The sequence below is a fragment of the Arachis hypogaea genome, chromosome 17 (genome assembly GCF_003086295.3).
Source record: "Arachis hypogaea cultivar Tifrunner chromosome 17, arahy.Tifrunner.gnm2.J5K5, whole genome shotgun sequence".
Lineage (NCBI taxonomy): Eukaryota > Viridiplantae > Streptophyta > Magnoliopsida > Fabales > Fabaceae > Arachis > Arachis hypogaea.
Window position 1 is genome coordinate 11,027,815 of NC_092052.1, and position 25,858 is coordinate 11,053,672.

Below are 25,858 nucleotides of genomic sequence, written 5' to 3' on the forward strand. Positions count from 1 at the left end.
ATTTTTTGGTGACTTGGAATTAATTACAATATAAGCTAATTGTCAACTCTTTTTTATTTTTTATTTTGAAATTCAAAAATTAGGATAGTAGAAAGTTATTTTATTTTATTTTTTTTTTGTAATAAATCTATTTTTTAACTAGTTGGCTAGAGTTGATTTCACTTTAATTGATTTCTCAGTAAAATCGATACAAAATTTAGAATTATCAATTTCTTTTTAAATTGTTGTGCGCACTCTTTTAATAAAGATATGCAATATATCTTAAGAAACATCGAAAGATATATATTGAGCATTTTTAAAAATATTTTTAAAAACAACATTATTAACATTTTGATTACAGGAACCTAAATCACATGTTTGAAATGTAAGCCATTGAATAACATTAATAGATGTCTTCAATCTTAAACAATTATTTGTAATAATTTCATCATTATGCCTATCAAGAACTTTATCTATATGCTTAGATTGAGCCATTAAATCATCATAAGATTTCACACATAAATTATAGGGAGAATTAAGAATAGAACCCTCATGACATACAAATACACAATTCACCGCATTGTTTAATTTTTTCCAATTACTAAATCCTAATTCTGAAAATGCATTTTTTTCCATCGTTGCGAGCACCATAGTGTTTACTAAACAAGTAGCAAGGCAGACAATAAAGCATCATCTTTTTCTGATGAATATTCTAACCAACTTGAAAATTTCTTAAACAAAAAAATTAAAAATATCGACGGTAATTGTTATTACCAGAAGCTGGATAGCTAATATTTGATGGTTGGTGGTCATACCCAACAAAGGGAGTGGCCTTTAATGTGTTTTTGACCTCTTGAAGGAGGTCGGATTCGACGAATACGGGCAGCTTATGTTCATCCACAAAGCAATTGCTTCCTTAAATCTCTCACCTTTTTCTAGAAGAGAGATCTCAATAACCCTAAGATAAAGGGATGGTTATCCACCATCAGAAGTGGAACTACTTCAGCGGTGATTATTGGTACATCACCTATAAATACACTGACACCCCTCAAGTATACTTAAGTTCCAATACACTTAAACATGCTTAACCCCTTGCTGACTTAGGCATTGGAGTGTCTTGCAGGTACCACCGCCATCCTTTCCAACACACAACTCGGACGGTGGCTCCCTGACGTAGAACAAGTCGGAGATCACCCTCCTTGAGTGCTTGGACCTCACAAATAAGCCCAAGCATCATCCGGTTTCACCAAGTGGATTGAAGCAGAGCCATTAGCCACTATCACAACACAGAGAAGTCAAAAATTCTTATACAGGAATATAATTACTCGATTCGGGTTTTCCCACTCTATCACTATAGATAATGGTACTCAGTTTAAAAACTCCACATTCAGAAGCTTGTTATGTAGCATGAAGATCAAACATCAATTTACATCAGTAGAGCATCCTCAAGCCAATGGGCAGGCTGAAGCTGCCAATAAAGTCATATTGACAGAGTTAAAAAAGAGGTTGCAAGATGCAAAGGGAGTTTGGGCCGAAGAGCTCCCTCAAGTACTATGGGCTTATAGAACAACACCTCACTCCACGACTGGAGAAACACCCTTCCGACTTGCATATGGAATAGAAGCCATGATCCGAGTAGAAATTAATGAGCAAAGTCCAATGGTGAGATTTTATGATGGAGTCAGAAACGTTCAAGCCCAAAAAGAAGAACTCGAACGGCTTCCAGAAGTCCGAGAACAAGCACAAATAAGACAAATGGCGTTAAAGCAAAGGATGGCAAGTAGATACAATCAAAAAGTCATTCGAAGAAGCTTCGTGACAAATGACTTAGTCCTGATATGAAATGACATCAGAGTAAACAAATTGGGTGAAGGAAAGCTTGCTGCAAACTGGAAAGGGCCTTTCAAGATAACTGAAGTCTTGGGAAAATGTTACTACAAAGTGTCTGACCTGAATGGAGCCGAGCTCCCCAGGTCGTGGCATGCTTGCAATTTAAAGAGATATTATAGCTACAAGCGTTCTCTGTTCCCTGATGTACTCTTTTTCTCAACTTCACGGTTTTTTCCGAGAAGGGTTTTCCTGAAAGGAGTTTTAACAAGGCATCAAAACGAGGGCTAGGGGAATGAATTTTATTCCCTTAGTAGCCAAAGCATCTTTGTAAAGTCGTGTTTCACTAATGACAATAATTCTTTTTCTTAAAGTTCCATTATTATTTCTACGACACGCATTGAGTTAAACTCGAAAAAACGCAAAAATTCATTGCCTGACCTATGTGGTCGGCAAGATGAAGCGACGAGGTACAAGTCGGTGTAAAGAGGGTATAAAAGACGATCATATGAAGCTCGGAAGTAAACGACTTATAAGTCGGTAAACGCCCAAATAGAACAAAATGCATCGTAAAAATAGCCTAAGTTGTGAAAACGATTCAATAACAAAACGAGTTGACGTTCGTAATAAAAGAACTCACTCCTTCAAAAATTTAGGACACCTAAAAGAGGGCTTGCGTTAAAGCCTCACAAACAGTTCAAAGTAGTAAGCTATGATACGAAAATGAACTTATAAGAATCCTAAGAATAAAGGATAGAATGCTAAAGGGCTTCATAAAAAGCCTCATCCACAGTCACCAACATAATTTGACAGTAGCTAAAAGATCTTTTTAAGCATACCTACGAGCCAGAGGATCTTATCATTAAAAGATCAACACTCATAGTAACAGTTGTTAAAAAATCCTTTCCAAAGGATCAAAGTCATGAATAAACAAACTAAAAGTATTCAAAACATACATAAAGTGTTTATAAAAAAGGTCCCACAAGCTGAGCCTTAATCAAAACATTAAATAAGACCAATGAGAGGATTCAGATCATCATCAGGGCGGGAGCTCGGAGGAACCTCTTTGGCAACGAAAGTCGAAGGGGTTGGAGGAACCTCTTTAGAAGGAACAACCTCGGGTAGATCTGAAGAACTCGGAGGGACTTCCGAGGAGGTGGAAACTTCTCGGGAAGGATACTCCACCAAGCGTTGCCCTGCAGTTTTTAGCTCCGAGTCGGTAGGAGGCTGAGGAGGAAAGACTATCTCCCCATCAATCACGACTTTATCAGGATAAAGGGGAGACAAGTCAAGGTCGAGAGCAATAACCCGAACATGGTCCTTCAACACTCTAAACACCTCCTCCGTCCTTCCCACAACCGATTCCTCCAAATCTATATAACTCTCCCTAAGTTGCTCCATTTCCCTCTTTAGCTCCAGATTCTCCCTTAAAACCCTAGCATGATTCTTTTGAGACTTCTTCAGCAACCCCTCAGCCAAAGCACAGGAAGCGGTTGACTCCATCTCCCTATCTCGAGCTTTGAAGAGCTCAGCCTCCAAACTTATTTTTTCCTCTTCCAATCCCTTGTCAGCCTCCTTAAGAGTGGCCACCTCGGTCTAAAGGGCCTCCAAAGAATGTTGTGTAGCATTTAGAGGAGCCTTTTCAAACTCCTTAAGGAGCGCAGAACATACTCCAGCAGTCCAAATCCCCTTCGAATTAAGACTTTAAGGTGAGTTTTGATAGAAGCATTGTCCATAGCAATAAAGCTATGAGGAAGAATGTGCCTCTCACAAAACTTCACCCCCATCGAACCCAGCATCATCAATACTAACGATGCTGGACTCCGAAGTCTTCTTCTTTTTAGAGGTCGGATCCGAGAAGGGAGGAATTGGAGGAGTAAGGACTAAAGAAGGAGGTGGAAGAGGAGGAGGAAGAGGAAGGTTTACCGACTTGATCTGAGAGGAAGACGCCCCTGAGTCAGACTTGGTCGGAGAGGACATATTCGACTTGCTACTCTCCTGCAACTCGGGCACGGGCGTTTCTCTTCGCCTCCTGAACATTCTGGTATGCTTTAGACTCGCTTTTCATTTTTTCTACAAAAGAAATGAAAGGACATCAAAAACAAGTCAGGAAAATAAGTAATCATCTACAAATAAAAAAAGGGAGGCTACCTAACTCGGTACGAACATAGCTCGAGGTCCCGAGAAGAAATTTTTTTGTGTCAATGTTTGGAGCCCATCCCCAAGCCTCTCGGAAGAATTCGATTGCAGCCTCTTCGACTTCATCCAAATCCACTAAATTATATTTTTCGACAAAGGCTGCCTTTACCCAGTATAATAGAAAGCAAGGTTCATTATTCTCATTTAGGAAAAAGGGATGGTGGCCCTCTACGGCTCGGACTTTGAAAAAAAAATTCTTGAAATCGTGGAAGGATTCACCAAAAATAGAAAATACTTTCCAACCTTGAATGACCCTGAAGGAAACCGATTGTTGTTTATTTTTATTAGAAGATGCGCTAAAAGGCTTAGTAAGATGAAACAAAAAAAAATATCCTTAAAGAAATCGGAAAATCAAGCTCGCGACTGACAAGCTGGTAGATTTTCATGAAACCCCGGGAATTAGGGTGCAATTGAGAAGGAGCAACTCTATAGTAAGAAAGGACTTCAGTTTCAAAATCAGAAAAAGGAAACGTCACCCCAAGTCGGGTGAAAAGACAATCATACATAAAAATGAAGGGGGATTCAAAATCTACAACTCTGCCAAAGCATACTCCTGGGTCGGGGGTAACTAACTCGTACTTTACCTCGTCCTTTCCAAAAATACAGAGCCTATGGTGCTTTCGAAACTCATCCACAAAAACGCTATCTACTAAAGGAATTTCACAAAGGACTGAGGCATCTACCCATCTTAACAAATCCTTAGGAACCCTCGAAGACATTTTGGAAACAGAGGAACGAGATATATAAGATAGTATACCTACATTACATAAAAAGAAAAGGAATCATTACAAACAAGTTTGAAACAAGAGGCAGTTTTCTTCAAAAAGAGCAACACACAGCCACAAAAGGTATAATCTTTTTAAGAAAAAAACGAAGGTCCCTAATGCATACAGAATGAAAGTAACAACAAAGATATATGAAAGCTACATAGAATCTCTCAACAAACACCTAGTCCAACAAACAGAGATCATAATAACAGCAGCAAGAAACCAACCTTTCTTTGAAATAGAACGAAGGGAGAGTCTTCAACAGAGGAGAAGCGAACGTCTTGACACGCCAAACACTAGTAAACGAATGGGTTGGATGAAGATGAAGAAGGCGTGAAAAGAAATAAAGAAAGTTTACAGAAGAAGATGAAAAAGAAGAAAGAAGAAAAGGGTCAAAGTATTTATAAGACACCGGGGCAAAAAGCATAAAAAGTCCCACTCATTTAAAAGGTGCGCCATTACCAATGTAACTGCTCCCCACGTGTTAATGCGAAAAGCCAATGGACGCGACGGTTGGCAGCCCGAAATCATGTCGGTTTTCAATTTGAAATCACGTCGGTCTTCTGAGTTAACAGAAGACACTGACTTGAACATCTCCGACTTCAGTTATACTTGAATCCGACTCAAAGTAAAGAAATCGGATTCAAGAAGGGGAACTGTTCATATCCTAACCCAATAAAGTCGAAAGGCCCAACAAAGGGAGTGGCCTTTAATGTGTTCCCGACCTCTTGAAGGAGGTCGGATCCGACGAATACAGGCAATTTCTGTTCATCCACAAAGCAACTGCTTTCTTAAATCTCTCACCCTTTTTTAGAAGAAAGATCTCAACAACCTTAAGATAAAGGGACGGTTATCCACCATCAGAAGTGGAACTACTTCAGTAGTGGTTATTGGTACATCACCTATAAATACACTGACACCCCTCAGGTATATGACGTAGCGAAAATTGGCAGATTAAGAATTATTAAGAAAAATAGCGTTGCAAGTACAGCTCTTAACCAGCAAAAATCTACTTGTCAATTTAGAAAAGAATTGTCACAAAATTAGAATTAAAATACTGGGAGTATGAGACCCAGGTCGTCTCCCAACGAGTTGCAGAAAGATGTGCTATTTTATTAATCAGAGGTTTTTCAAAATGGTTTTGAGTTTGATAAACAGAAAATTAAATCAGAGAATTTATATAATTTAAATAAAAATCTTCACCGGGAGAAGATTAATCGGAAGTTCTATCCTTGTTGGAATTTTCTCAAGATCAATTAATAATTAGTAGTTGTTTCTACTTAGTTAACCCTCAACGAATGAAGGAAAGTCAAGTTAAAAGTCAACTTCTATTAACAAGTCCTAATTATCTCCCTTGGGAAGGATTAGAGTTAGTGACTAACAAGCCAACCAACAACGAACCAATTACAATTGAACTCTTGAGTATTCCAACTCAAGGTTCTCCATGTAATCAACTCCCAATCAAGTTGGGAAACTACTCCATTATCATAAATGTAGACTTCACAAAATTAAAAGGGAAAATAAAAAGAGACATGATAAACAATAATCAAAGAAATCAATTAAAAATAAAAATAGCCTTGTATTAATGAACTCAAAATAATCCAATTGTAACTCTGGACAGATTAAAGATATGAAAGAGTAAGTAAAAAGTAAGTAAACAAACTAGAATGACCAGTTCCGGAGGTAGACTATTCTTAATAATCAAAGCAAAATCTTCAAATCCTAAAACTACGAATGTAGAAAAAACCTAGAGGAAGAGGTAGAATTCTCTCTCTAGATCCAAAAAACTCAAACTAGAAAATTATGCGGAATGAGAATTGTTTCATCTCTACACGTTTCCAGGCTCTAATCTGCGTTTCTGGGCCGAAAGCTAGGTTAAAACGCGGCCCAGAATCCACGCAAGCGATTTCTGTAAATTCTGCAGATCGCGCACGTCATGCGACCGCGTCGTCCACGCGCTCGCGTCATCCAGCGTTTTCCCGTGCCACGCGTGCGCGTCGTCCACGCATTCGCGTCACTTGTGCAACTTCCAATCCACGCGTTCGCGTCAGGCACGCGAGCGCGTCACTGCGATTTTCTCCATTTCGCGCGGTCGTGTGAGCCTGATAAACCCCGTTTTGATGGTTTATTTTGTATTGATTTTAAGAAATTTTTAATACCTTTTACCCACATTTATTCAATGAATTAGCATAGTTTTGTGATTGTCTCCTTATTTGTGCTTAGATGTGAAAACATGCTTTCTAGACCTTAAGTAGCTAAATTCAATTCACCTTTGATTCCACTAGATACCTTGATATGTTTGTTAGTGATTTCAGATTGGAAAGGCTAGGAATGGATCAAAGGAGTGAAGAGGAAAGTATGCAAAGTGGAGAAATCATGAAAAGTTAAAGAAGTTGAACTCGCCCATGGACGCGCGCGCGCACCTGGCGCTTGCGCGCACCTTGCGAATCACCCCATGGATGCGTACGTGTGCTGTGCGAGTACGCGTCGGTGCTGGTTTATGATTTTTTAATGAAAACGTGACCAACGAATTCTAAAGGGTTGTGGGGCCCAATCCCAACCAACTTTGGCGCCTAAACTGCTATTTAAAGCCAAGGATTGAAGAGCAAAGGGGGATGATCTCACTTTAGTTCATTTTCACTCATTAGAATTAGTTTAGAGGTAGTTTCTAGAGAGAGAAGCTCTCTCTTCTCTCTAGAATTAGGATTAGGATTAGGTTTAGTTCTTAGATCTATGTTTCCATTCATTCATTCTTCTACTTCTACTCTTCAATTCATTGTAGTTACATTCATTCTTCTTCCATGCTTTTGTTGAAATTTCCTTTGTGTTGTTCTTATGTATTGTTGTAGATCTACTATGCTTCCTTCCATTTTCTTTCAATTCAATAAGAGGTAATTCATGTAGATCTTGTTTCCTTTAATTGTTGTTGTTAATTCTTTACATTTGATTGTTGTTAGAATTAATTCTTGTTGTTGATTTACTATGCTTTTCTTTTGTGCCTTCCAAGTGTTTGATAAAATACTTGGTTGGATTTTAGAGTAGAGTTTTATGTTCTTGGTTTGGAAAGGTAACTTAGGAACTCTTGAGTTGCTAATGTCCAAGTAATTGATGATTGGGATCCATTGACTCTAGTTCTCACTAATTGAATTAATGGAGAATTAGGACTTATGGACTAGGATTGATATAGCTCATTTGACTTTCCTTTACTACTAGTTAGAGGATGATTTAATGAGATTAATCCTTGCCAATTCTCATATTGTGGTTAGTGATTAGGATAGAGATCCTTGACTACCAACCCTTGCCAAGACCTTTTTAGCCATTAGTTTACTTTCTTGCCATTTATCTTTCATGCATCTTATCAAAACCCCAAAAATAACTCATAACCAATAACAAGACACTTCATTACAATTCCTAGGGAGAACGACCCGAGGTTCAATACTTCGGTTTATTAATTTTAGGGGTTTGTACTTGTGACAAACAAATTTTTTGTATGAGAGGATTATTGTTGGTTTAGAGACTATACTTCAACGAGATTTTATTTGTGAAATTCTAAACCGTAAAAAATCTAATCATCAAAATGGTGCCGTTGCCGGGGAATTGCAATGGTGTTGTGTTATTGGTTATTGTATATATGTGAATATTGTAAATATGTTTGCTTTTTGCTTCTTTGTTAGTTTTTCGTTTGTTCTCTTTATTTGTTACTATTTTTTTTGTTTTTGCCTTCTCTTGCTATCATGAATTCTCACTTTGGCTATGAGTGTGATTACAACTATGTTTAGGAAATGAAAACTATAATGAGAATGTGTATCAAGGATGGGATAACCAAAGGTGGGAGGAGCCATATGCATATGATCAATCTTCATGGCAACAACCTCCACCAATGTACTATGAAGAAGAGCCATTCTATGATGCATACCAATCAAATGGCTATGGTGAATCTCCTTGTGACTTTCAAGAGCCACCACCATATGCCTATAAGTCATATCCTCAACATGAACCATACTCACAAGTCCTCTACCACCAAGCACCTTCATATGACCTTGATCCATATCCACCATACCAACCACCTTTTGAACCATATGAGCCACACATAGAACCGCCACCATTCTAACCTCAATACTTCCAAGAACCACCTCCATTAAATGAAAATTTTCAACCACAAGATGAATTCTACCTTCCACCACAACCTCCCATGGAAGAATATTCATGTCCATTGATCCAAGAGCAATATGATCCTAATCATGATATCCAAGCGGAACAAGAATCAAGGAATTGTCTCAAGGAAGCATTGGATCAATTTCAAGCAACCATGGAACATGTTGTGCAACAAGTGGAAAAAATGGAGAATGTTGAACCACCACACCCTAATTATGATGAACCACCTTCCTATTATGAACCTTTTCCCCAATATGATGAACCCTCCCATCCACCCCAACCTCTAATGGATGAAACCCTCGGTGTTCTTCTTCAAGGACAAGAAGAGATGACAAGGGATGTGCAACAATTTATGACCGCCTTGGATGAGGAGGTAAACCGGCTAGCATCCCAACTTTTGGACACTCAAGGAACTCCCATGGCTACATGTGGAGAATCAAAAGAAGAACATAGCATGAAGGAGAGATTAGAAACTCCGGTGGAAAATGAGGAAGGCTACTTTGTGTTAGAACAATTGGAGGAACCTATGACCATTAAAGAAGAGGAAGAAGTGGTTGAAGACTTAGGAGATGCGAAACCCCCATGGGAAGCTATAGTTATAGAAAACTCCTCCAAGAAGATTTAAGTTAATGTTGAGGAGGAATGTGCACAACCTCTAAGGCATATCCTATATGAAGACTTGGAGAGAATGAAGCAAGAATTGAGTTCCCTTGGTGATGAAGATCATGCATCCAATCTTCTTTGTGAAGAATCTTTTGAATTTGAAGAACATTCTCCCAATGAATTTGAAAGTGATGTGGAGGTAGATTTCTCTCAACCTCCCATTTATGACTTGAGTGATGGAGAAGAGTTAGATAAAATTGATGAACAAAGGATTAAGAATGAAGAAGTTTATGAAGAGGTGGAGATTGACAAGGAAGCAAACAGGGGAGTAGAGCTTGCAAGCACATTGGAGATACCTCTCCCCAAGCCACCACCATCCATTCTCTCATTCAAGTGGGTAAATTCCTTATACTTAAGCTTTGTTATTCTCCTTGAATATGGTTTGCTTGAGACGGATTGTCAACTTAGAAAAATTAGTGGCTTTAAGAGTAAAAAGGAGATGGTTAGTGGTTGGAAGCATCATTCTAGGTTTATTATGGTCACATGTCCAAAGCTTGATAGCAAAGGTTGGTGTATAACTAGAGTACATGGGTCTAGAAGGATGTTTGGTCACTTTGTTGAGAATTCACCTTGCTCACACCCACATGGATTAATGATAATCAACTTGGAGATGGGTGTGAAGATAAAATATGGGATCCGGAAACACATGAGGATCAACATTGGGAGCCCATGGTTTGTGAAGAACTCCATCAAAGCTTAGAGATATTAATCTTGAATGATGGAGCTTATTGGAAGTCCAAGCATTGGTGGAAGTTCCAAGATGAGTACAAGCACAAGCCACCTTGAGAGAAGCTCCCCATAAGTCCAACTTAAGGACAATAAATAAAAGTGTTAGGTGGGAGACACCCCACCATGGGAAAATCTTTTCATTTTTCTCTTTTGTACATATTGGTAGAATTAGTTTAATTTCATGTTTTGTTTAGTTAGTGGAGTTTAATTGGTAGTTTAGTATGTTAAATAAGGTTTTAAGGTGTTTTGGTAGTTGTTTGGAGGATTAGAATGCTTGGATTGGTGCAAAAACATAGAGAAAATTAAAAAAAAAAAAAACAGAGCAACATCCACGCGTATGCACACTGCGCGCGTACGCGTGCATCAAACGTTTTCGACTATCCACGCGCGCGCGCCATGCGTGCGTACGCGTGGATTGAGAAGTTTCACATTCCATACATTTTTCAGAGAGTTGTGCCTACGCCGTGCCAACGTTGTGCCTTTGGCACAACCCCACTTGCGCGGATGCGCACATGACGCGTACGCACCACTCTCGAAATAAGCCATCGACGCGCGCGCGCCATGCGCGCGTACACGTGGATGCCCTTTCTTCCATCCACTTCTTTTCTTCTCCTCTTTCCATTTCTTTCCTTCTCCTTTCTTCTTCCCTTATCCTACCCCTCATCCAACACTCCCAAACACCATTGATAACCATTTATTTTAGTTAGTTAATTAGTTATTAGTTAGTTAGTTAATTAGTTAGTTAGTTAGTTCTAGTTAGTTTTCATTTCATTTTTTTTCTTTTTCATTATAAGTGTTGGATTGTTATCCTTGTTTACCATTAATTGCTGCTGAGTATTAAAAAGGGATGTTAACTTAACATCAGTATGTTTATAATCTTTGTTGGATTCTATGATTGAGGTTATATTTTACTACTTGGTTTTGAGTTTTTCATGCTTACCTTTTAAAAATACCAAGTGATGAGAATTGCCTTCGAGCTTGTAACTCTTCTTGAATTACATGATTTGGCCACCATGTGATTTGAGCCTTATTCTGTGATTAGGCAACCTCTTGATGGATGATGTTGTGCATTTACCTTAGTGCATGGTGTTTCATGATTTTATGCATCCATATATGTTTGACTTGAATGCTTTCATGCTTCTTTAATGCTTGTTTTACCTCACAAGCCTACCTAAAGCATCTCAAGTACACTAGGATGAGTGAAGTGCATGCTTCTTTTGTGTCGTAGCTCTTTATGCTAATGTGTGTTCTAAAAGGCGCCCAATTTAGAATTCACACGCTTATTTGTCATTCATGTCACACTAATTCACTCACTCAATTCTAGTTATTTACCTCATTCCAACATTGTATGCTTCCTTGCTTTTATATCTTCTCATCCTGTGGTGTTATATTTTTGTTTTTCATGATGAATGCACCACAAGCAAACATGAAAGCAAGACTAAGAACACGCAGCAATCCAGAGAGTCGCCGTACCCCCTTGCTCATCCTTCAATGCACCGAGGACGGTACAAACTTTTAAGTGTGGGGAGGTCGTCCGACCGGTCGGCGATTTTGGGTGACAAGTTTCTAATCCCAACACTTTTACATTTCATCTTAGGCTTTTGCATTTTCTTATTTTTGCACATGTATACAAAATAAGCTTAGTCAAAATAATTAAATTTTTCAAGATTTCTATCTATAGGGCATCTCAATTGATTTGAGTGAAAATTTTTCATAGAGCTTGCTTGAATTATATATATCTTGTGGATCATGTTTTGAGCTAAGAACACAAGCAAGTGAGATTTGAGCCTAATGGTGTGGTTACATCTTATAACCACTTATTTTCCTTATTGTGTGCATTATTCTCTTTCTATAATTATAATCTTTGAATTGTTTGGTTCTTTATGTCCATTATTTTGTGTATACATGCATTTATATGATTGAGGCCATCATTTCATTTAGCTCACTTACCCAAATAGCCTTACCTTTTATCTTCCATTGTTACCCAATTTGCGCCTACGATTAACCCACTTGTTCTTAATTTAGCACATTACAAGCCTAAAGCGGAAAACAATAATTGTCCTTATTTGGATCTTTGATTAGCTTAGGCTAGTGTGTGTGAGTATCATTCAAGTGTAGGAACCTTGGGACATTGGGTGAATAAAAGGGTAGTTTTGTATTGTTATTGAAAATATTGGGAATTGGGTACATACTCATGTATTGATCAAATGTAAAACCTTATGCATTGAGGTTCTTGTACATAGAAAGAAAAAAATGAGAAAAACAAAAGCAAAAGAAAAGAAAAATAATATGAAAAAGAAAAAAATAGAAAAAGAAAGAAAAAGAAGAAAAAAAAAGAAAGAAATAAAAATGGGACAAAATGCCCCAAAGTAAAGTCCAATAAAGATCAATGCACAAGTGTTGTGAAATGAAAAGAAAATGCATGAGTATGTGAAAAGGTGAGAAAAAATGGGTAGTTAGGTTAGAGCTTAATTGTATAGGATGTCATAGGCTAGGTGGGAAGTTTAAGCTTATCAAAGATTCAAATTTTAAGCTCACTTGACCAAATATGCATCCTACCTTGATCCTAACCCCATTACAACCTAAAGAAAAGACCTCATGATAATTGTATGCATGCATAAGATCTATGTTGATTGTTAGATGAAAAACAAATCTTGGAAAGCATGATTAGGAGAGAATTGAGAGAATCAACCCTAAATACTTGAGCGAATAGAGTGCAAACACTATCGGTGAGGGTTCGATTGCTCAATTACATGTTTCCACCTACAATCATCACTCTTCATGCAAGTTTGTAAAAATATTTAATAGCTCAATTCAATTGTAGATTAGACTTGCTAGTCCTTAGCCCTTGTGCATATATGCTTCTTGGGAAATGATTTATTTTGACCAAGCAATTGCATTCATCTAGATAGTTGTATATAGATAGACTGCATTTAGTTAGTTTCCATTGAATAAACGCCATACCCTTACTTCATTCTTGGTTTAAGCATGAGGACATGCTTGGTTTAAGTGTGGGGAGGTTGATAAACCGCGTTTTGACGGTTTATCTTGTATTGATTTTAAGAGATTTTTAATACCTTTTACCCACATTTATTCAATGAATTAGCATAGTTTTGTGATTGCCTCCTTATTTGTGCTTAGATGTGAAAACATGCTTTCTAGACCTTAAGTAGCTAAATTCAATTCACCTTTGATTCCACTAGATGCCTTGATATGTTTGTTAGTGATTTCAGATTGGAAAGACTAAGAATGGATCAAAGGAGTGAAGAGGAAAGCATGCAAAGTGGAGAAATCATGAAAAGTCAAAGAAGTTGAACTCGCCCATGGACGCGCGCGCGCACCTGGCGCTTGCGGCACCTTGCGAATCACCCCATGGACGCGTACGCGTGCTGTGCGCGTACGCGTCGGTGCTGGTTTATGCAAAGACAGTTCAACTTCTCCTGGAATTGAAATCAGATGGAAATAAGTATCCTCCAGCTCTGGATCCTGTGAAAGGTATTACCATTTACCATTCTGTGTTTCAAAAAAACTATTGAATTTGATCATTTTTTCTCTTGTCAATACTGTCACTTGTACGTGGCTTTTTGGGCATGTCAAGTTGCAAAGGCATGAAACATGGCTGAATTATAGAAACCATTTCTTTGCAATCGATTTTTTAAACATTAGTTCCTACCTGTAAGCCGTAATGCTGATCGTTTCTACAGTTGAGGCTGTTTTTCACACTCATTTGGGTTTAGGGACGTCTTCATCTTCTCTTGTAACATTTGGGCGAACAGTTCTGATTATAAAACCTAGGCTTAATCGAGTATCACTTTAAATTTGTTTCAGATCTTAAGCTGAGAGATGTGATACTTGTGCAAACATACCACAAGTGGACTAAGTTGTTAGAAAAGATGTCTCAGAATCCGTGTCATGGGTGTATAAAATTGGAAGAGCACCTAAAGTTAGCTAAAGAGATGAAGAAGCACAAAGAAGAAGTACATGCTCTTCAGTTTCAAATTTCTGATGATGCACTTCAACAGATGCCTGACTTTCAGGGCCGGGTAAATTAAATAATTTCTTTAGGATTCATTAAAGTTAGTATACTGTAAAGTGAGAAATTAAGGTTTATTCACTGTTGGATTATTTGGTGAGACCTATATAGAATAGAAGTTATTGATATAATGATTAATAACCCTTCACTTACTACTTACTAAGACGATGGTAATCCTTGTTTTTTATGCTCAACTGTACTCTTTCTCCAGATAGATGTGCTGAAGGAAATTGGATGTATTGATGAAGACCTTGTTGTTCAAATGAAAGGACGTGTCGCCTGTGAGATGAATTCTGGGGAGGAGTTGATTTGCACCGAGTGCTTGTTTGAGAACCAACTGGATGATCTTGAACCAGAAGAAGCGGTGGCATTAATGTCTGCTTTTGTATTCCAGCAGAAGAACACATCTGACCCTTCACTCACACCGACACTGGCCAAAGCAAGACAAAGGTAACTCACAATTGTGTATTTCTGAAATTCTATTTAAGCAACCTAGAAGCCTATGCCAAGTAAAGGCATCGATAATCATTCATATAACAAAATGTTTTCGTCTTGTCTTGTAAGAAAGGCAGCTTAGTGTACAAGGCCTGTTGGTTTGGGTCTGGGAAATGCACATATCCTTGTATCCATAAAATCAAAGAGATTGTTTCTAAAATTTAAATCTGTTAGACTGACTTTCAATTCGCATGGCAGCAACCTTTACCATTACGTCATTTTATCTTGCTGCATTCAGACGTCAGATTGTAATGAAGAGTTGAATTTTATTATGAATTCCTGGTTTGATGTATTTGTTACAGATTGTACAATACAGCAATAAGGCTTGGGAAACTTCAAGCTCACTTCCATCTGCCGGTAAACCCGGAGGAGTATGCCCAAGAAAATCTCAAATTTGGTCTCGTTGAAGTGGTTTATGAATGGGCTAAGGTTTCTTTCTACAGACAATTACAAATTCAGTACTTCTACCATTGATTTGTTGTGATCCATTGTCAAATCTCTAATTTCCATTGCAGGGTACTCCGTTTGCCGATATCTGTGAACTTACAGATGTTCCTGAAGGTCTGATAGTAAGGACAATTGTCAGGTTGGATGAGACCTGCTGCGAGTTCAAAAACTCTGCCGCTATTATGGGGAATTCTGCTCTCTGCAAAAAAATGGAGATAGCTTCTAATGCAATAAAGCGTGACATTGTATTTGCAGCTAGCTTGTATATTACAGGCGTATGATCATTATTGAAAATGTTAATGTTAGGTTTAGTAATGCTTGTACATAATGAATTCATAGCAATTCTTGTAGCTCCTTTTGTAAAAACCTTACCACTTCTTTTACCCCTTCCTGTCTCTTACTCTTAATGAATCCTTATTTATGATTTCAGGATAAGATGCTTGCTATACAAAATATTTAAACAAAATGGCTGGTCATGATGTGAGTTTTTTTGGATTTTTCAAGCAAAGTCGATCTGCATATTAAGAAAAAAACATTTCTGGATTGAGGAAAGTCAACTTGATAATAGTCATCTCTTATCTCTTTATATAAAATTTTGTTGTGTGAGAATAGTTTAGTTGTTGATTTTAAATATATGGTTAAACTCTCTACTTATTTATATACAATAATTAACATTGATTTGATACATACTAATATACTATATAATTTTTTTTAAGAAAAAAGCTGTATAAAAAAAGCCAACAACAATTGATATAGTATGAGAATTTATTTTCAAGTGAATGCGAAGTTTTCTACTTATTTTTATTCCTTGGACAAATATATTTTAATATTATCTGACTAATCCTTTTCATTTATTGATATATTCTGAAAATATCAAGCAACTTAACAATAATGAGGGCTTTGATTAATAACCATTGGTTGTCCTTGTCCTCTTCCTCCTAATGTTTGACATTTATTTTAACAGTTATGTATGAAGATAAATGTAGTTCGAATATCATAAATAAAATAGGTGTTTATTTACTTGACACCAATAAAATTCATGAACAAATAAGAAAATATTTATGTATTTGTCCGTGTGTATATGGATATATCTATTATGTATGTCAAAAACAATGTGCTACTGCATATGTTAAATGTCAATAATTTATCTCTTCACAAAAAACTTATTTTTATTTCTTTATTTTATACATCCTTTAATGTATTTTTATTTTATTAATTTTAAAAATTATATATTTAAAATTTTTATTAATTGATTATTGAGTAATTTTTATTCATTCCTCCAAAATTTCTTAAAGTCAAATTTGTGCAAGAACCCAAGAACTAACGTGCTTACACCAACTACTTGGCTGGTCTTTATCCAATATTGACTTTTGGAATTTCCTTGATTTCCTTATTTATTATGAGTGTAAGGATTAGGAACAACATTTTTTTCTCCATGTTTTAATTTTTCTTAATATATTTGTCAAGTATAAAATTTAAAATATCTATCTAGTTATAATACTAAAGAAAAATATTATATGACCAATACTTTTCCCTTGATTTTGCTTTGTAATTGAACCAATACTAGCTAACTCTCTAACTTTAGTCTAACTAGGTAACTAACTATTAAAATTATTTATTTGACCCTCATCCCTTGGAGGGTTTAAGATTTAGGATTTATGGTGTCTATGGCCGACTCCAAAGGCGAAGTTGTGGTGGTGTTGGGAGGGAAAAAATGATGAGAAAGAAGATTATGAATAAAAAGGTAAATAAATAAATAAATAAAATATCAGAAAAAATTAGTTGAAATTGGACATAAAATTGGTTCCCTAGCTGGATTTTTTTGGTAACTCATCTAGAAAGTAATTAGATTAATTGAAATTAGTGAGTCAAAAACCCTTTAAAAAAATAAGTTGAATTTTGACAAACTTAAAAGATAAGCAAAAACTATTGGTCTTAATTTTATGTTATTAATTATACATTTAAACCAACTTGTACGTGAAGAAAAAGCATACTGTCTAGACATTATTATCCTAAATATTTAATGTTTTGTTTAGAATGGAAAAAAGAGTACAAACTCAAAGTCAATTAATTGTCTCAGCATTAAAACAAAGTACGAGAGAACAAATATTTAAAAATAAAAAATTATATTTTATTTTTTTAAATAAAAATCTAAAATTTAAAAGATACAAATTTATAAAAAGACAGAATGACTCATAATTATATGAGCTTAATAAATTAACATAAAAATACACTACTTTTCGTGTAAGAAAAATCCAAATAACATAATTTAATTATTAAATCATTGATGTGGGGATATATACCGATATAGTACAGTACGATGACGATCTTTATGCAGGATTAGAAAAAAGATTAAAAAAAATAAAAAAAAGATAGATTCAAAGTCAAAATATTGGCCCCCCGGAATGAGTAGTCAAAGATTTAATAAGATTCCATTGTGTTGAGGCAAACATGTTCCATTTCAATTACATGTCCCAGTTTGTTGAAAATTTGTTTCCTTAATATTATTATTCATCTCATTTCCCAGGTTCAACTGCATGCATGGAGACACCTAAATTCAGCACAGGCTTTGTTTTTTGTTTATTCTTGTTTTGTGTTCATGCAGCATTGGTCTTTGCTTCAACCTCAAATGTATCATACTTCTTCCCTATCTCTCACATACTCCTTTTTTTTTTAATAAATTCGTTTTGTAACCAAATTTTCTCTTTCAAGTTTAGTTATATGTTAAAAGAAGTTGAAATAGAGTTTTTATTTTACAAATTGAAAAAAAAAAGTAGAGTTAAGTAGTAAATATTAAAAAAAATCTATAACCTTTATTTTGAGAATTTTTAGGGTATATAAGTATTGGTGGAAGAAAATGGGCTCCTTAAATTCTTACAAATTAGTAAATAAAATTTAATTTTCAAATTGATTTTTCTTGATTTTAGTGGCAACATTCACAAGATTGGTTGAACCATGGTGGAGATTTGTTCAACAGAAGATATGGCTATAAAGAGTTTAAGATCAGTCCCAAAACAGCACCAAACCTAAGTTTGAAGTGGAAATTCTATGCAGGAAAAGATATAACTGCAACCCCAGCAATATATGAAGATACCCTTTATTTTCCAAGTTGGAATGGTAACATATATTAGGGGTGTTCATAAAAAAATCAAAATGTGGTTAACCGGTTAAAAAATCATAATCACATTTTGGTTAACCAGTTTAATGAAACAATTTAAAAATCATATCCATATTTTTTAGAATTGGTTAACCAAAACCAAATTAAAAGAAACCGGTTTTTAACCGGTTAACCAAAACCAAAACCAAATTAAAATCAAAACTTAATTTCAAAACCAAATTACATACTCTTTCTCTCTCTCTCTCTCTCTCACTCTCTCTCTCTCTCTCTTCCTCTCCCTTTCTCTCTCCCTCCCTCTCCCCCTTACTCTCTCTTTCTCTCTCTCCCTCCCTTCTTTCTCTCTCTCTCTCTCTCTCTCTCTCTCTCTCTCTCTCTCTCCTCCTATCTCTCTTTTTCCCTACTCTCCCTCCTCTCTCTCTCTCTCTCATTTTCCTCTTTCTCCTCCTCTCCTTTTCTCTCTCCCTATCCTCTCTCTCTCTCTCTCTCTCTATTCTCTATCCCCTTCTCTCTCTCTTATTTTCTCCCTATTTCTCTCCCTTTTCCCTCTCTCTCCCCTTTCCTTCCCCCCTCTCTCCCTTCTCTCTCTAACTCATTTTTCTCTTTATCTCCTCTCTCCTTTCCTTCTCTCTCCGCTTCTCTCTCTTTCTCTCTCTCTCTCTCTCTCTCTCCCCTCCCTCTCTCTCTCTCTCTCTCTCTCTCTTTCTCTCTCTCTCCACCTCGTCTTTCTTTCTCTCTCCCTTGTCTCTCTATCCTTCTATCCCTCTCTCTCCCCTTCCCTCTTTCTCTCTCTCCCTCTCTCTTTCTCTCCTTCTCTCTCTATCTCTCTCTCCTTCTCTCCGCTCTATCACTTCCTCTCTCTCTCTCTCTCTCTCTCTCTTTCCTTGCCCTCTTTCTCCCCCTCCGTTCTCTCTCTTCCTCTCTCCTCCCCTTTCTCTCTCTAATCATCTCTCCCCTTTTTCTATCTCTCCCCTCCTCTCTCTCTCTCTCCTCTCCTCTCCTTCTCTCTCTCTCCCATATCTCTCTACTTTCTCCTCTCTTTTCCCTTCTCTCTCTCTTTCTCTCTCTTTCTCTCTCTCCCCTCTCCTTCCTCTCTCTCTCTCTTTTTTCTTTTCTCTCTTTCTCTCTCTCTCGCTCATCTCTCTTTCCTTTTCTTCTTTCTCTCTCTCCTCCTCTTCCTCTCTTCATTTTCTCTCCTTCTCCTCTTTCTTTTCTTACTCTCTCTTTTCTCTTTCTCTCTCAACCTTCTCTCAATCTCTATCCCTCTTCTATCTCTTTCTCCTCTTCTCTCTAAAGCGAGAGAGAAGAGAGAGAGGAGGCGAAGATAGAGGAGGAGAAAGAAAAAAAGGAGAGAGATAAGAAGAGAGAAGAAGGATAAGAGAGAGAGAAGCAGAGAGAGAAAGAGGACAAAGAGAGAGAAAGAGAGAGGGGAGAGAGAGAGGATACGGAGAGAGAAGGAGAGAGAGACAGAAAAAGAGAAGGAGAGAGAGAAAAGAGAAGAGGGGAGAGAGAATGAGAGAGGGAGAGGAGGGGAGAGAGAAGAGGGAGGGAGAGAGAGAGCATGGGGAGAGAGAGGGAGAGAAGGATAGAGAGAACGAAAGGGGAGGGGGAGAAAGAGGGGGAAGGGGAAGGGGAGAGAGAGAAGAGAAAGAGAGGAAGAGAGAGAAAAATGGGAGAGAGAGAGAGAGAAAAGAAAGAGAAGAGGAGAGAGAGAGAAAGAGAAAAAATTATTTATAGAAAATATTGAAAAGAGATAAGAAAGAAAAAGGAACGAAAGCAATGGAAGGGACTTCATTATTTACAAATGTTACTCGTATCATTTAGAAAGAAAAAAATTAGATTAAAAAAATTCAATTAAAAAAAGGTTTAAAATTTTGGGTTTTTGTATGTAAAAATATTAATTTTTGTGTAAAAATCTATTTTTACATGTAGAAACCTATTTTTACATGTAAAAACCAATTTTATGGTATAAAAACCAATTTTTTAGTATAAAAACCGATTTTTGGGACAAAAACCGGTTTTTTGTGTAAAAATTTGGGTTTTATATGTAAAAATATTAATTTTTGTGTAAAAATATATTTTTACATGTAAAAACCAATTTTATGGTATAAAACCAATTTTTAGTACAAAAACCGGTTTTTTGATACAAAAACCGATTTTTTGATACAAAAACCGGTTTTTTATATAAAAACTGGTTATTTTTTTAAAAACCGATTTTTATTTTAATAACCGGTTAAAAACCGGTTTTGAAATTCACTAACCGGTTAATAACCGGTTTCATCATGTAAAATCAATTTGGTTAATTAACCAATACTATATTTTTGGTTAACCAAAAAACTGGTTTGGTTTTTGGATTAACCAAACCATGAACACCCCTAGTTTATATGCTATAAGATTTTGATATGAAGTATTTTAATTACAAGATCTTAATTAAAAAGATTTCTATTGTAACACAAAGTCAACCATCTGAAAATGTTAGAAAACAGCAAATCCTTGTTCAGTTGTTGATAATAAATATATTACTATGCAATATGCCTTAAATATGAGATGACATATATTTTATTTTGCATCAAGAGGTATACTCTATGATTGTTCAAAGAATATGATGAGCTACAAGCTTGGTCTAAGTTTAAAACTCAACATTATGCAAGTTCTTACCCAATCTAAGTTGCAAACCAGAATTGAACAAATGTGGCAATATTTTTATCTTACACTTTCAATTGAATTCTGAATTACTTATGGTGCATTGGTATCCATTAGAGGTTACTATGTTGGAACATCATCACTAGAAGAAGGTGAAACCATTGAAGGATGCTGCATATTTCGAGGCAGCATGGCGAAACTTGATGCCTTATCCGGCGCCATCATATGGCAAACCTACATGTTACCGGATAACAATGGCACGGTAGGAGGGTATGCAGGAGCAGCCATATGGGGTAGCAGCCCCTCCATTGATGCTCAAAGAAACCATGTCTACATTGCCACTGGGAACCTCTACTCAGCGCCGCGACGAATACTTGAGTGTCAAGAAAGGCAGAGCAACAGAACAGTGCCTACTGAACCTGATGAGTGTGTTGAGCCTGAAAACCACTCCAATTCAATCTTGGCCCTTGATTTGGACACTGGAAAGATCCAATGGTACCGGCAACTAGGAGGGTATGATGTATGGTTTTATCAATGCAACAATGCTTCAATTCCTGGTTGTCCTCCTTCTGGTCCTACCCCTGATGCTGATTTTGGTGAGGCACCAATGATGTTGAGTGTATATGTTAATGGAACCAAGAAAGATCTTGTTGCTGCCGTTCAGAAAAGTGGCTATGCATGGGCTTTGGATCGCAGCAATGGCAACATTCCTTGGTTTACGGTATGATCTGAAAACGATTTGAATGAAAGACTAGCTTAACTCAAGTGCAAGTCACACTAAAATGTTTATGACATAGATAAAGCAATTAGAATGATAATGAAATCAATTATAATAGTAACTCATTACCCAATGAAGTGATAAATGAAAACCTCAACCACATTTCAAGATTACACAAAGTCAAATCCTATCATAACAAATTTATTTATCCTGTATCAATAACTCTGTTATATCATAACAAATTCATGCTTTTCATAATTCTAACCACAGATAAAAAATGTTATGTATACAAAAAAAAAAATCAGTTACTAAATCAATCATTATATATTTGTATATAATATATTTAACTTGTTTTCAATTTGTATTTTATATTTTAACATGTATTCTATATAGACACTGATGTGATGACTGATTTTTTGTTTACACGTAGTATGGTTGAAGCTTACATGTAGAGCAGTAACAAATGAATGCATAAAACATTCACACTTTTGAGCTTTGCCCCTTTTGCAGGAGGCTGGACCAGGCGGACTAGCAGGAGGAGGAACATGGGGTGCGGCGACGGACGAAAGGAGAGTTTACACAAACATTGCAAATTCCGGGGCCAAAAACTTCACTCTTGCACCATCAAACAGAACCACAACTAGTGGTGGTTGGGTGGCAATGGATGCAAGTAATGGGAAAATTGTATGGTCCACTGCTAATCCTAGTAACAGCACTTCTAATGGACCTGTTAGTGTTGCAAATGATGTTGTCTTTGCTGGATCAATAGATCTATTGGGATCAATATATGCAATGAATGCAAAAAATGGGAAGATTTTGTGGTCCTACAAAACTGGAGCAAGTGTGTATGGAGGCATGTCAATTAGCAACGGTTGCATATATGTTGGCAGTGGTTATAATGTTAGTTTGGGGTTTCCTAACTTGTCGGGTGGAACCTCGTTATCTGCATTTTGTGTCTAAGAACTTTACATCATATATTGTTAAGTACTCCACTCACTGTGAGTAATGTAAACTTTTTTCAATAAAATTATCAAGAAAAGTAAATTATACCATAGAATGTGAAGCTATATTGAATAATATTATCTTTTGAAATTTGTTCTATCAATTTTGATGGTGTTGGTTTTATCTAGCCGATGTCATCACTGTTAGAATTTGATGCATGGATTCAATAGTTTCTGGCTTAACAGTAAACACTTAATCTAAGAAGTTGGATATTATCCATATCGGTTGAAACTCTGAATGCTTAAACAACTTGGGCTAATCTAGTGATTAGTTCACTAGTTCGCTTAAGCAAGTATCGGACTTCGAATCCCACATTGTAGATGTAGTAACCTATTTTCGATTTGCGACGGATTAGTCCTTGTCTTGCTAGACGGAAGGATATCGTAAATGCTTAACTTGGATCTATTCTTGTTATTGATCCTATTTTCCCCCCCTTCACTCTGTTGTTGGTCTGCTGTTGCTTACTAATTGAACAACCTGCATTATTCTATGAGTAAGCATGTTTATGAATGTTTGTTGTATGTTGAAAGGAGCTACTCATTGAAATTTGATGTTCACTTTATAGTATGCTGCATTTGATCATTTGTTATATGCTAATAAATTAAAAGGAATATAGCTGAAGTTATTGACCTTCTGTTATATGTCACTTTCTGATAATAGATTACTTAAACAATCCTCTGCATCTAGTTTGGCAACTCTATGTTTCCAGTACTATTTATAGGAGCCAGGAATTGAAGTCTTCTTTGTAGGCTTCTATTCTTTTTCCATTGTTTTTCATTTTTCCATGGAACTCAAATAGAGCTGAATTATAGTGTACTTGTTGAACTACAGGCAACGATGGCAGCAGAGAAGTTGAAACGGCAGGCCATGGAAAATGTTTTGAGATACCTTATTCAACAACTAAGAGATGATTTACTACCTGACGTTGCTGCATGGTTGAATTCACTCACCAATTAATTTAGGAAAAGTATAGATGAACAATGAAAATATTAAACAATGTAAACAATAGATATATCGGATGTTCATTTTACTAGTGTACGGATGTTTATTTTAATATTAAAATTTAGAAGGTTAATTTGGAGGTGCAATGTGTTTTTATTTGATTGGTCGTTGTTCATATTGTTAAAATCATTGTCCCCCTAGCATTCCCCATTAATTTATCCCACTAATTTCACTAATTACTAAACAATAAGATAAAATTATATTAATAATAATTTTAGTACTTGAAACTAATAAATTATTTCAAATCTAAAAATATACCTATTATAAAGAGAATTGTGTGGGTTAAAAAAATTATTACTTGGTGATTCTAAAAAATGATTTTAGAGATTAGATTTTAATATAATTTTTTGCAAGTATTATTAGTAAAATAAGATCTTTTTATCCTTAAAATTTAATAATTTTATATCAATTGATTTATTTAAAATTTTTTTTATTGTGAATGACTAATTTTAAAAAAAAAATTAGATATTAAATTTTACTCCAAATTTTTTTAGTATATTTTTAAATATTTATTCAAATATTACTACAAAAATTCAGATTAAATAAACAAATTGCATGTTTGTTAAATATAAAATTTTTTGTTATTTATAAGAAAATAATATTTATTAATTTTTTCTGTTACATCTTCAAACCATTCTAAAACTATTTTGTCGAGCACTAAATTGATATTTAATTCTTTATCAAATTTTTTAATGCTTCGAACCCTATATTCATGTCACTTGCATCACAAAAGAAAAAAAAAAGCAATCATGGATCCAAATCCACTATAATCAATGCAAAGGGTATTTTGGTCTTTTAATATTAAATTAAATTTTATTTTTTAATATATGTAAACAACATATAACTCATATGGTATTTGTCTTTCTTCTTGGTATATAGAGGCCTCGAATTTAAACTTCTTCTAGTGTAATAAAAAGAAAAAGTCACAAAAGGATATTTTCATTTTTTTAATTAATATTTAAATGAATATTATAGAATTTAGAAGTAACATTCTAAAAAGGTAATTTTTTTAAAAAATAAATTCAAATTTTTTTAATATTTAAAACAATTAAATAACTCTAATTTTAAAAGAATATTTTTATCTTTTTAAAATTAGTTGAAAATAAATTTTAGTTCTTTTAAAATTAAACTAAATTTCTAATTCAAACTAAATATCCTTAATCATAAAAGGTATTTTAGTCTTTTATGTATATGTTTACTTCTAAGTTTAAAAGAGTTATCTAATGAGATATTTCAAATTATTTTTAGTAAATAATTACACAAATATAAAAGTATGTGTTGAAATTTCTTAAACAAATATTTATTTTAGATCAAATTAAATTTAAAATGGACATTAATTTTTTTAAAACTATATTTCACTTTATAAGTTTATTTTTATCAAAAGTGGGAATGACCCAATTATAATTTGTTTTTTAAATTTGGTCTATATTGTCTTTTCACATTTAATATTTTATAGAATTTATATAGAAACTAATTATTTTACTAAAAATTTATTGGAATATCAAATGCTCCAAATTAGCCATATAACATTTTAAATGTGTCCATAAAATAATTCATCCCTTACATTTTAGTTCTTTACCGTAGAGTGGTCCATATAATAGATATGTCAAAAGAGATTTCTTAATTATCTTGTGCTCCAAGCAACTTTACAAAACATAAACCCTTCATTTCACTTCATAGGGTTTTTCCCTTCTTACTTAATAAACAATCCTCTGCTAGGGTTGCATTCTATTAACTACCATATTTTTTTGTTCCAAAGTCTTCAACTTTTGCTCCTGCAAATTCTTATTCTACAATGCCCACTAAATCTTCAGATGCTGCCAACAAAAGGGTACCCCAAAAAAGAGTTTTTTCCTCTTCAACATTATTCAGCCATGTTCATCTATTCAACAACAACAAGAGAGCTAAGGTAGAAAAGAGTGAAGAAGGTTCAAGGATGAAGAAGGGTACTACTACTGAGGCTGCAAAAATCATTGATTTTGAGGAGAAGAAACGAAGTTCTTCAGGTATGGATCGATTCAAGAAGATGCAATGTTCAGTAACGCTGAGAAGGTTATTGGTTCATCCAGATGGAGTGTATTTCA

General features: G+C 35.4%; 2 protein-coding genes across 2 annotated transcripts; both read left to right on the plus strand.

Annotated features, from left to right (window-relative positions):
• Window positions 1-13,549: 13,549 nt before the first annotated feature.
• LOC112762520 (DExH-box ATP-dependent RNA helicase DExH11-like) lies at window positions 13,550-15,760 on the plus strand. The gene is made up of 5 exons (XM_025808385.3): window positions 13,550-13,814; window positions 14,148-14,362; window positions 14,564-14,802; window positions 15,150-15,276; window positions 15,363-15,760. Exons 1-5 carry the CDS (start codon window positions 13,643-13,645, stop codon window positions 15,573-15,575), a joined length of 966 nt encoding a protein of 321 aa, XP_025664170.2. The 5' UTR covers window positions 13,550-13,642; the 3' UTR covers window positions 15,576-15,760.
• Window positions 15,761-20,825: 5,065 nt separating this feature from the next.
• Window positions 20,826-22,827, plus strand: LOC112762518 (uncharacterized). Its single transcript, XM_025808381.3, has 2 exons — window positions 20,826-21,773; window positions 22,281-22,827. Exons 1-2 carry the CDS (start codon window positions 21,243-21,245, stop codon window positions 22,728-22,730), a joined length of 981 nt encoding a protein of 326 aa, XP_025664166.1. The 5' UTR covers window positions 20,826-21,242; the 3' UTR covers window positions 22,731-22,827.
• The last annotated feature ends 3,031 nt before the right edge of the window (window positions 22,828-25,858 follow it).

Bases quoted from the DNA above. Each gene is read 5' to 3' on its own strand.
- LOC112762518 (XM_025808381.3), top strand. From the start codon at position 21,243: ATGGCGAAACTTGATGCCTTATCCGGCGCCATCATATGGCAAACCTAC. The intron at 21,774-22,280 runs GTATGATCTGAA...CCCCTTTTGCAG, and splicing joins GCAACATTCCTTGGTTTACG to GAGGCTGGACCAGGCGGACT.
- LOC112762520 (XM_025808385.3), top strand. From the start codon at position 13,643: ATGGACGCGCGCGCGCACCTGGCGCTTGCGGCACCTTGCGAATCACCC. The intron at 13,815-14,147 runs GTATTACCATTT...AATTTGTTTCAG, and splicing joins AGCTCTGGATCCTGTGAAAG to ATCTTAAGCTGAGAGATGTG. The intron at 15,277-15,362 runs GTTTCTTTCTAC...TTTCCATTGCAG, and splicing joins TGGTTTATGAATGGGCTAAG to GGTACTCCGTTTGCCGATAT.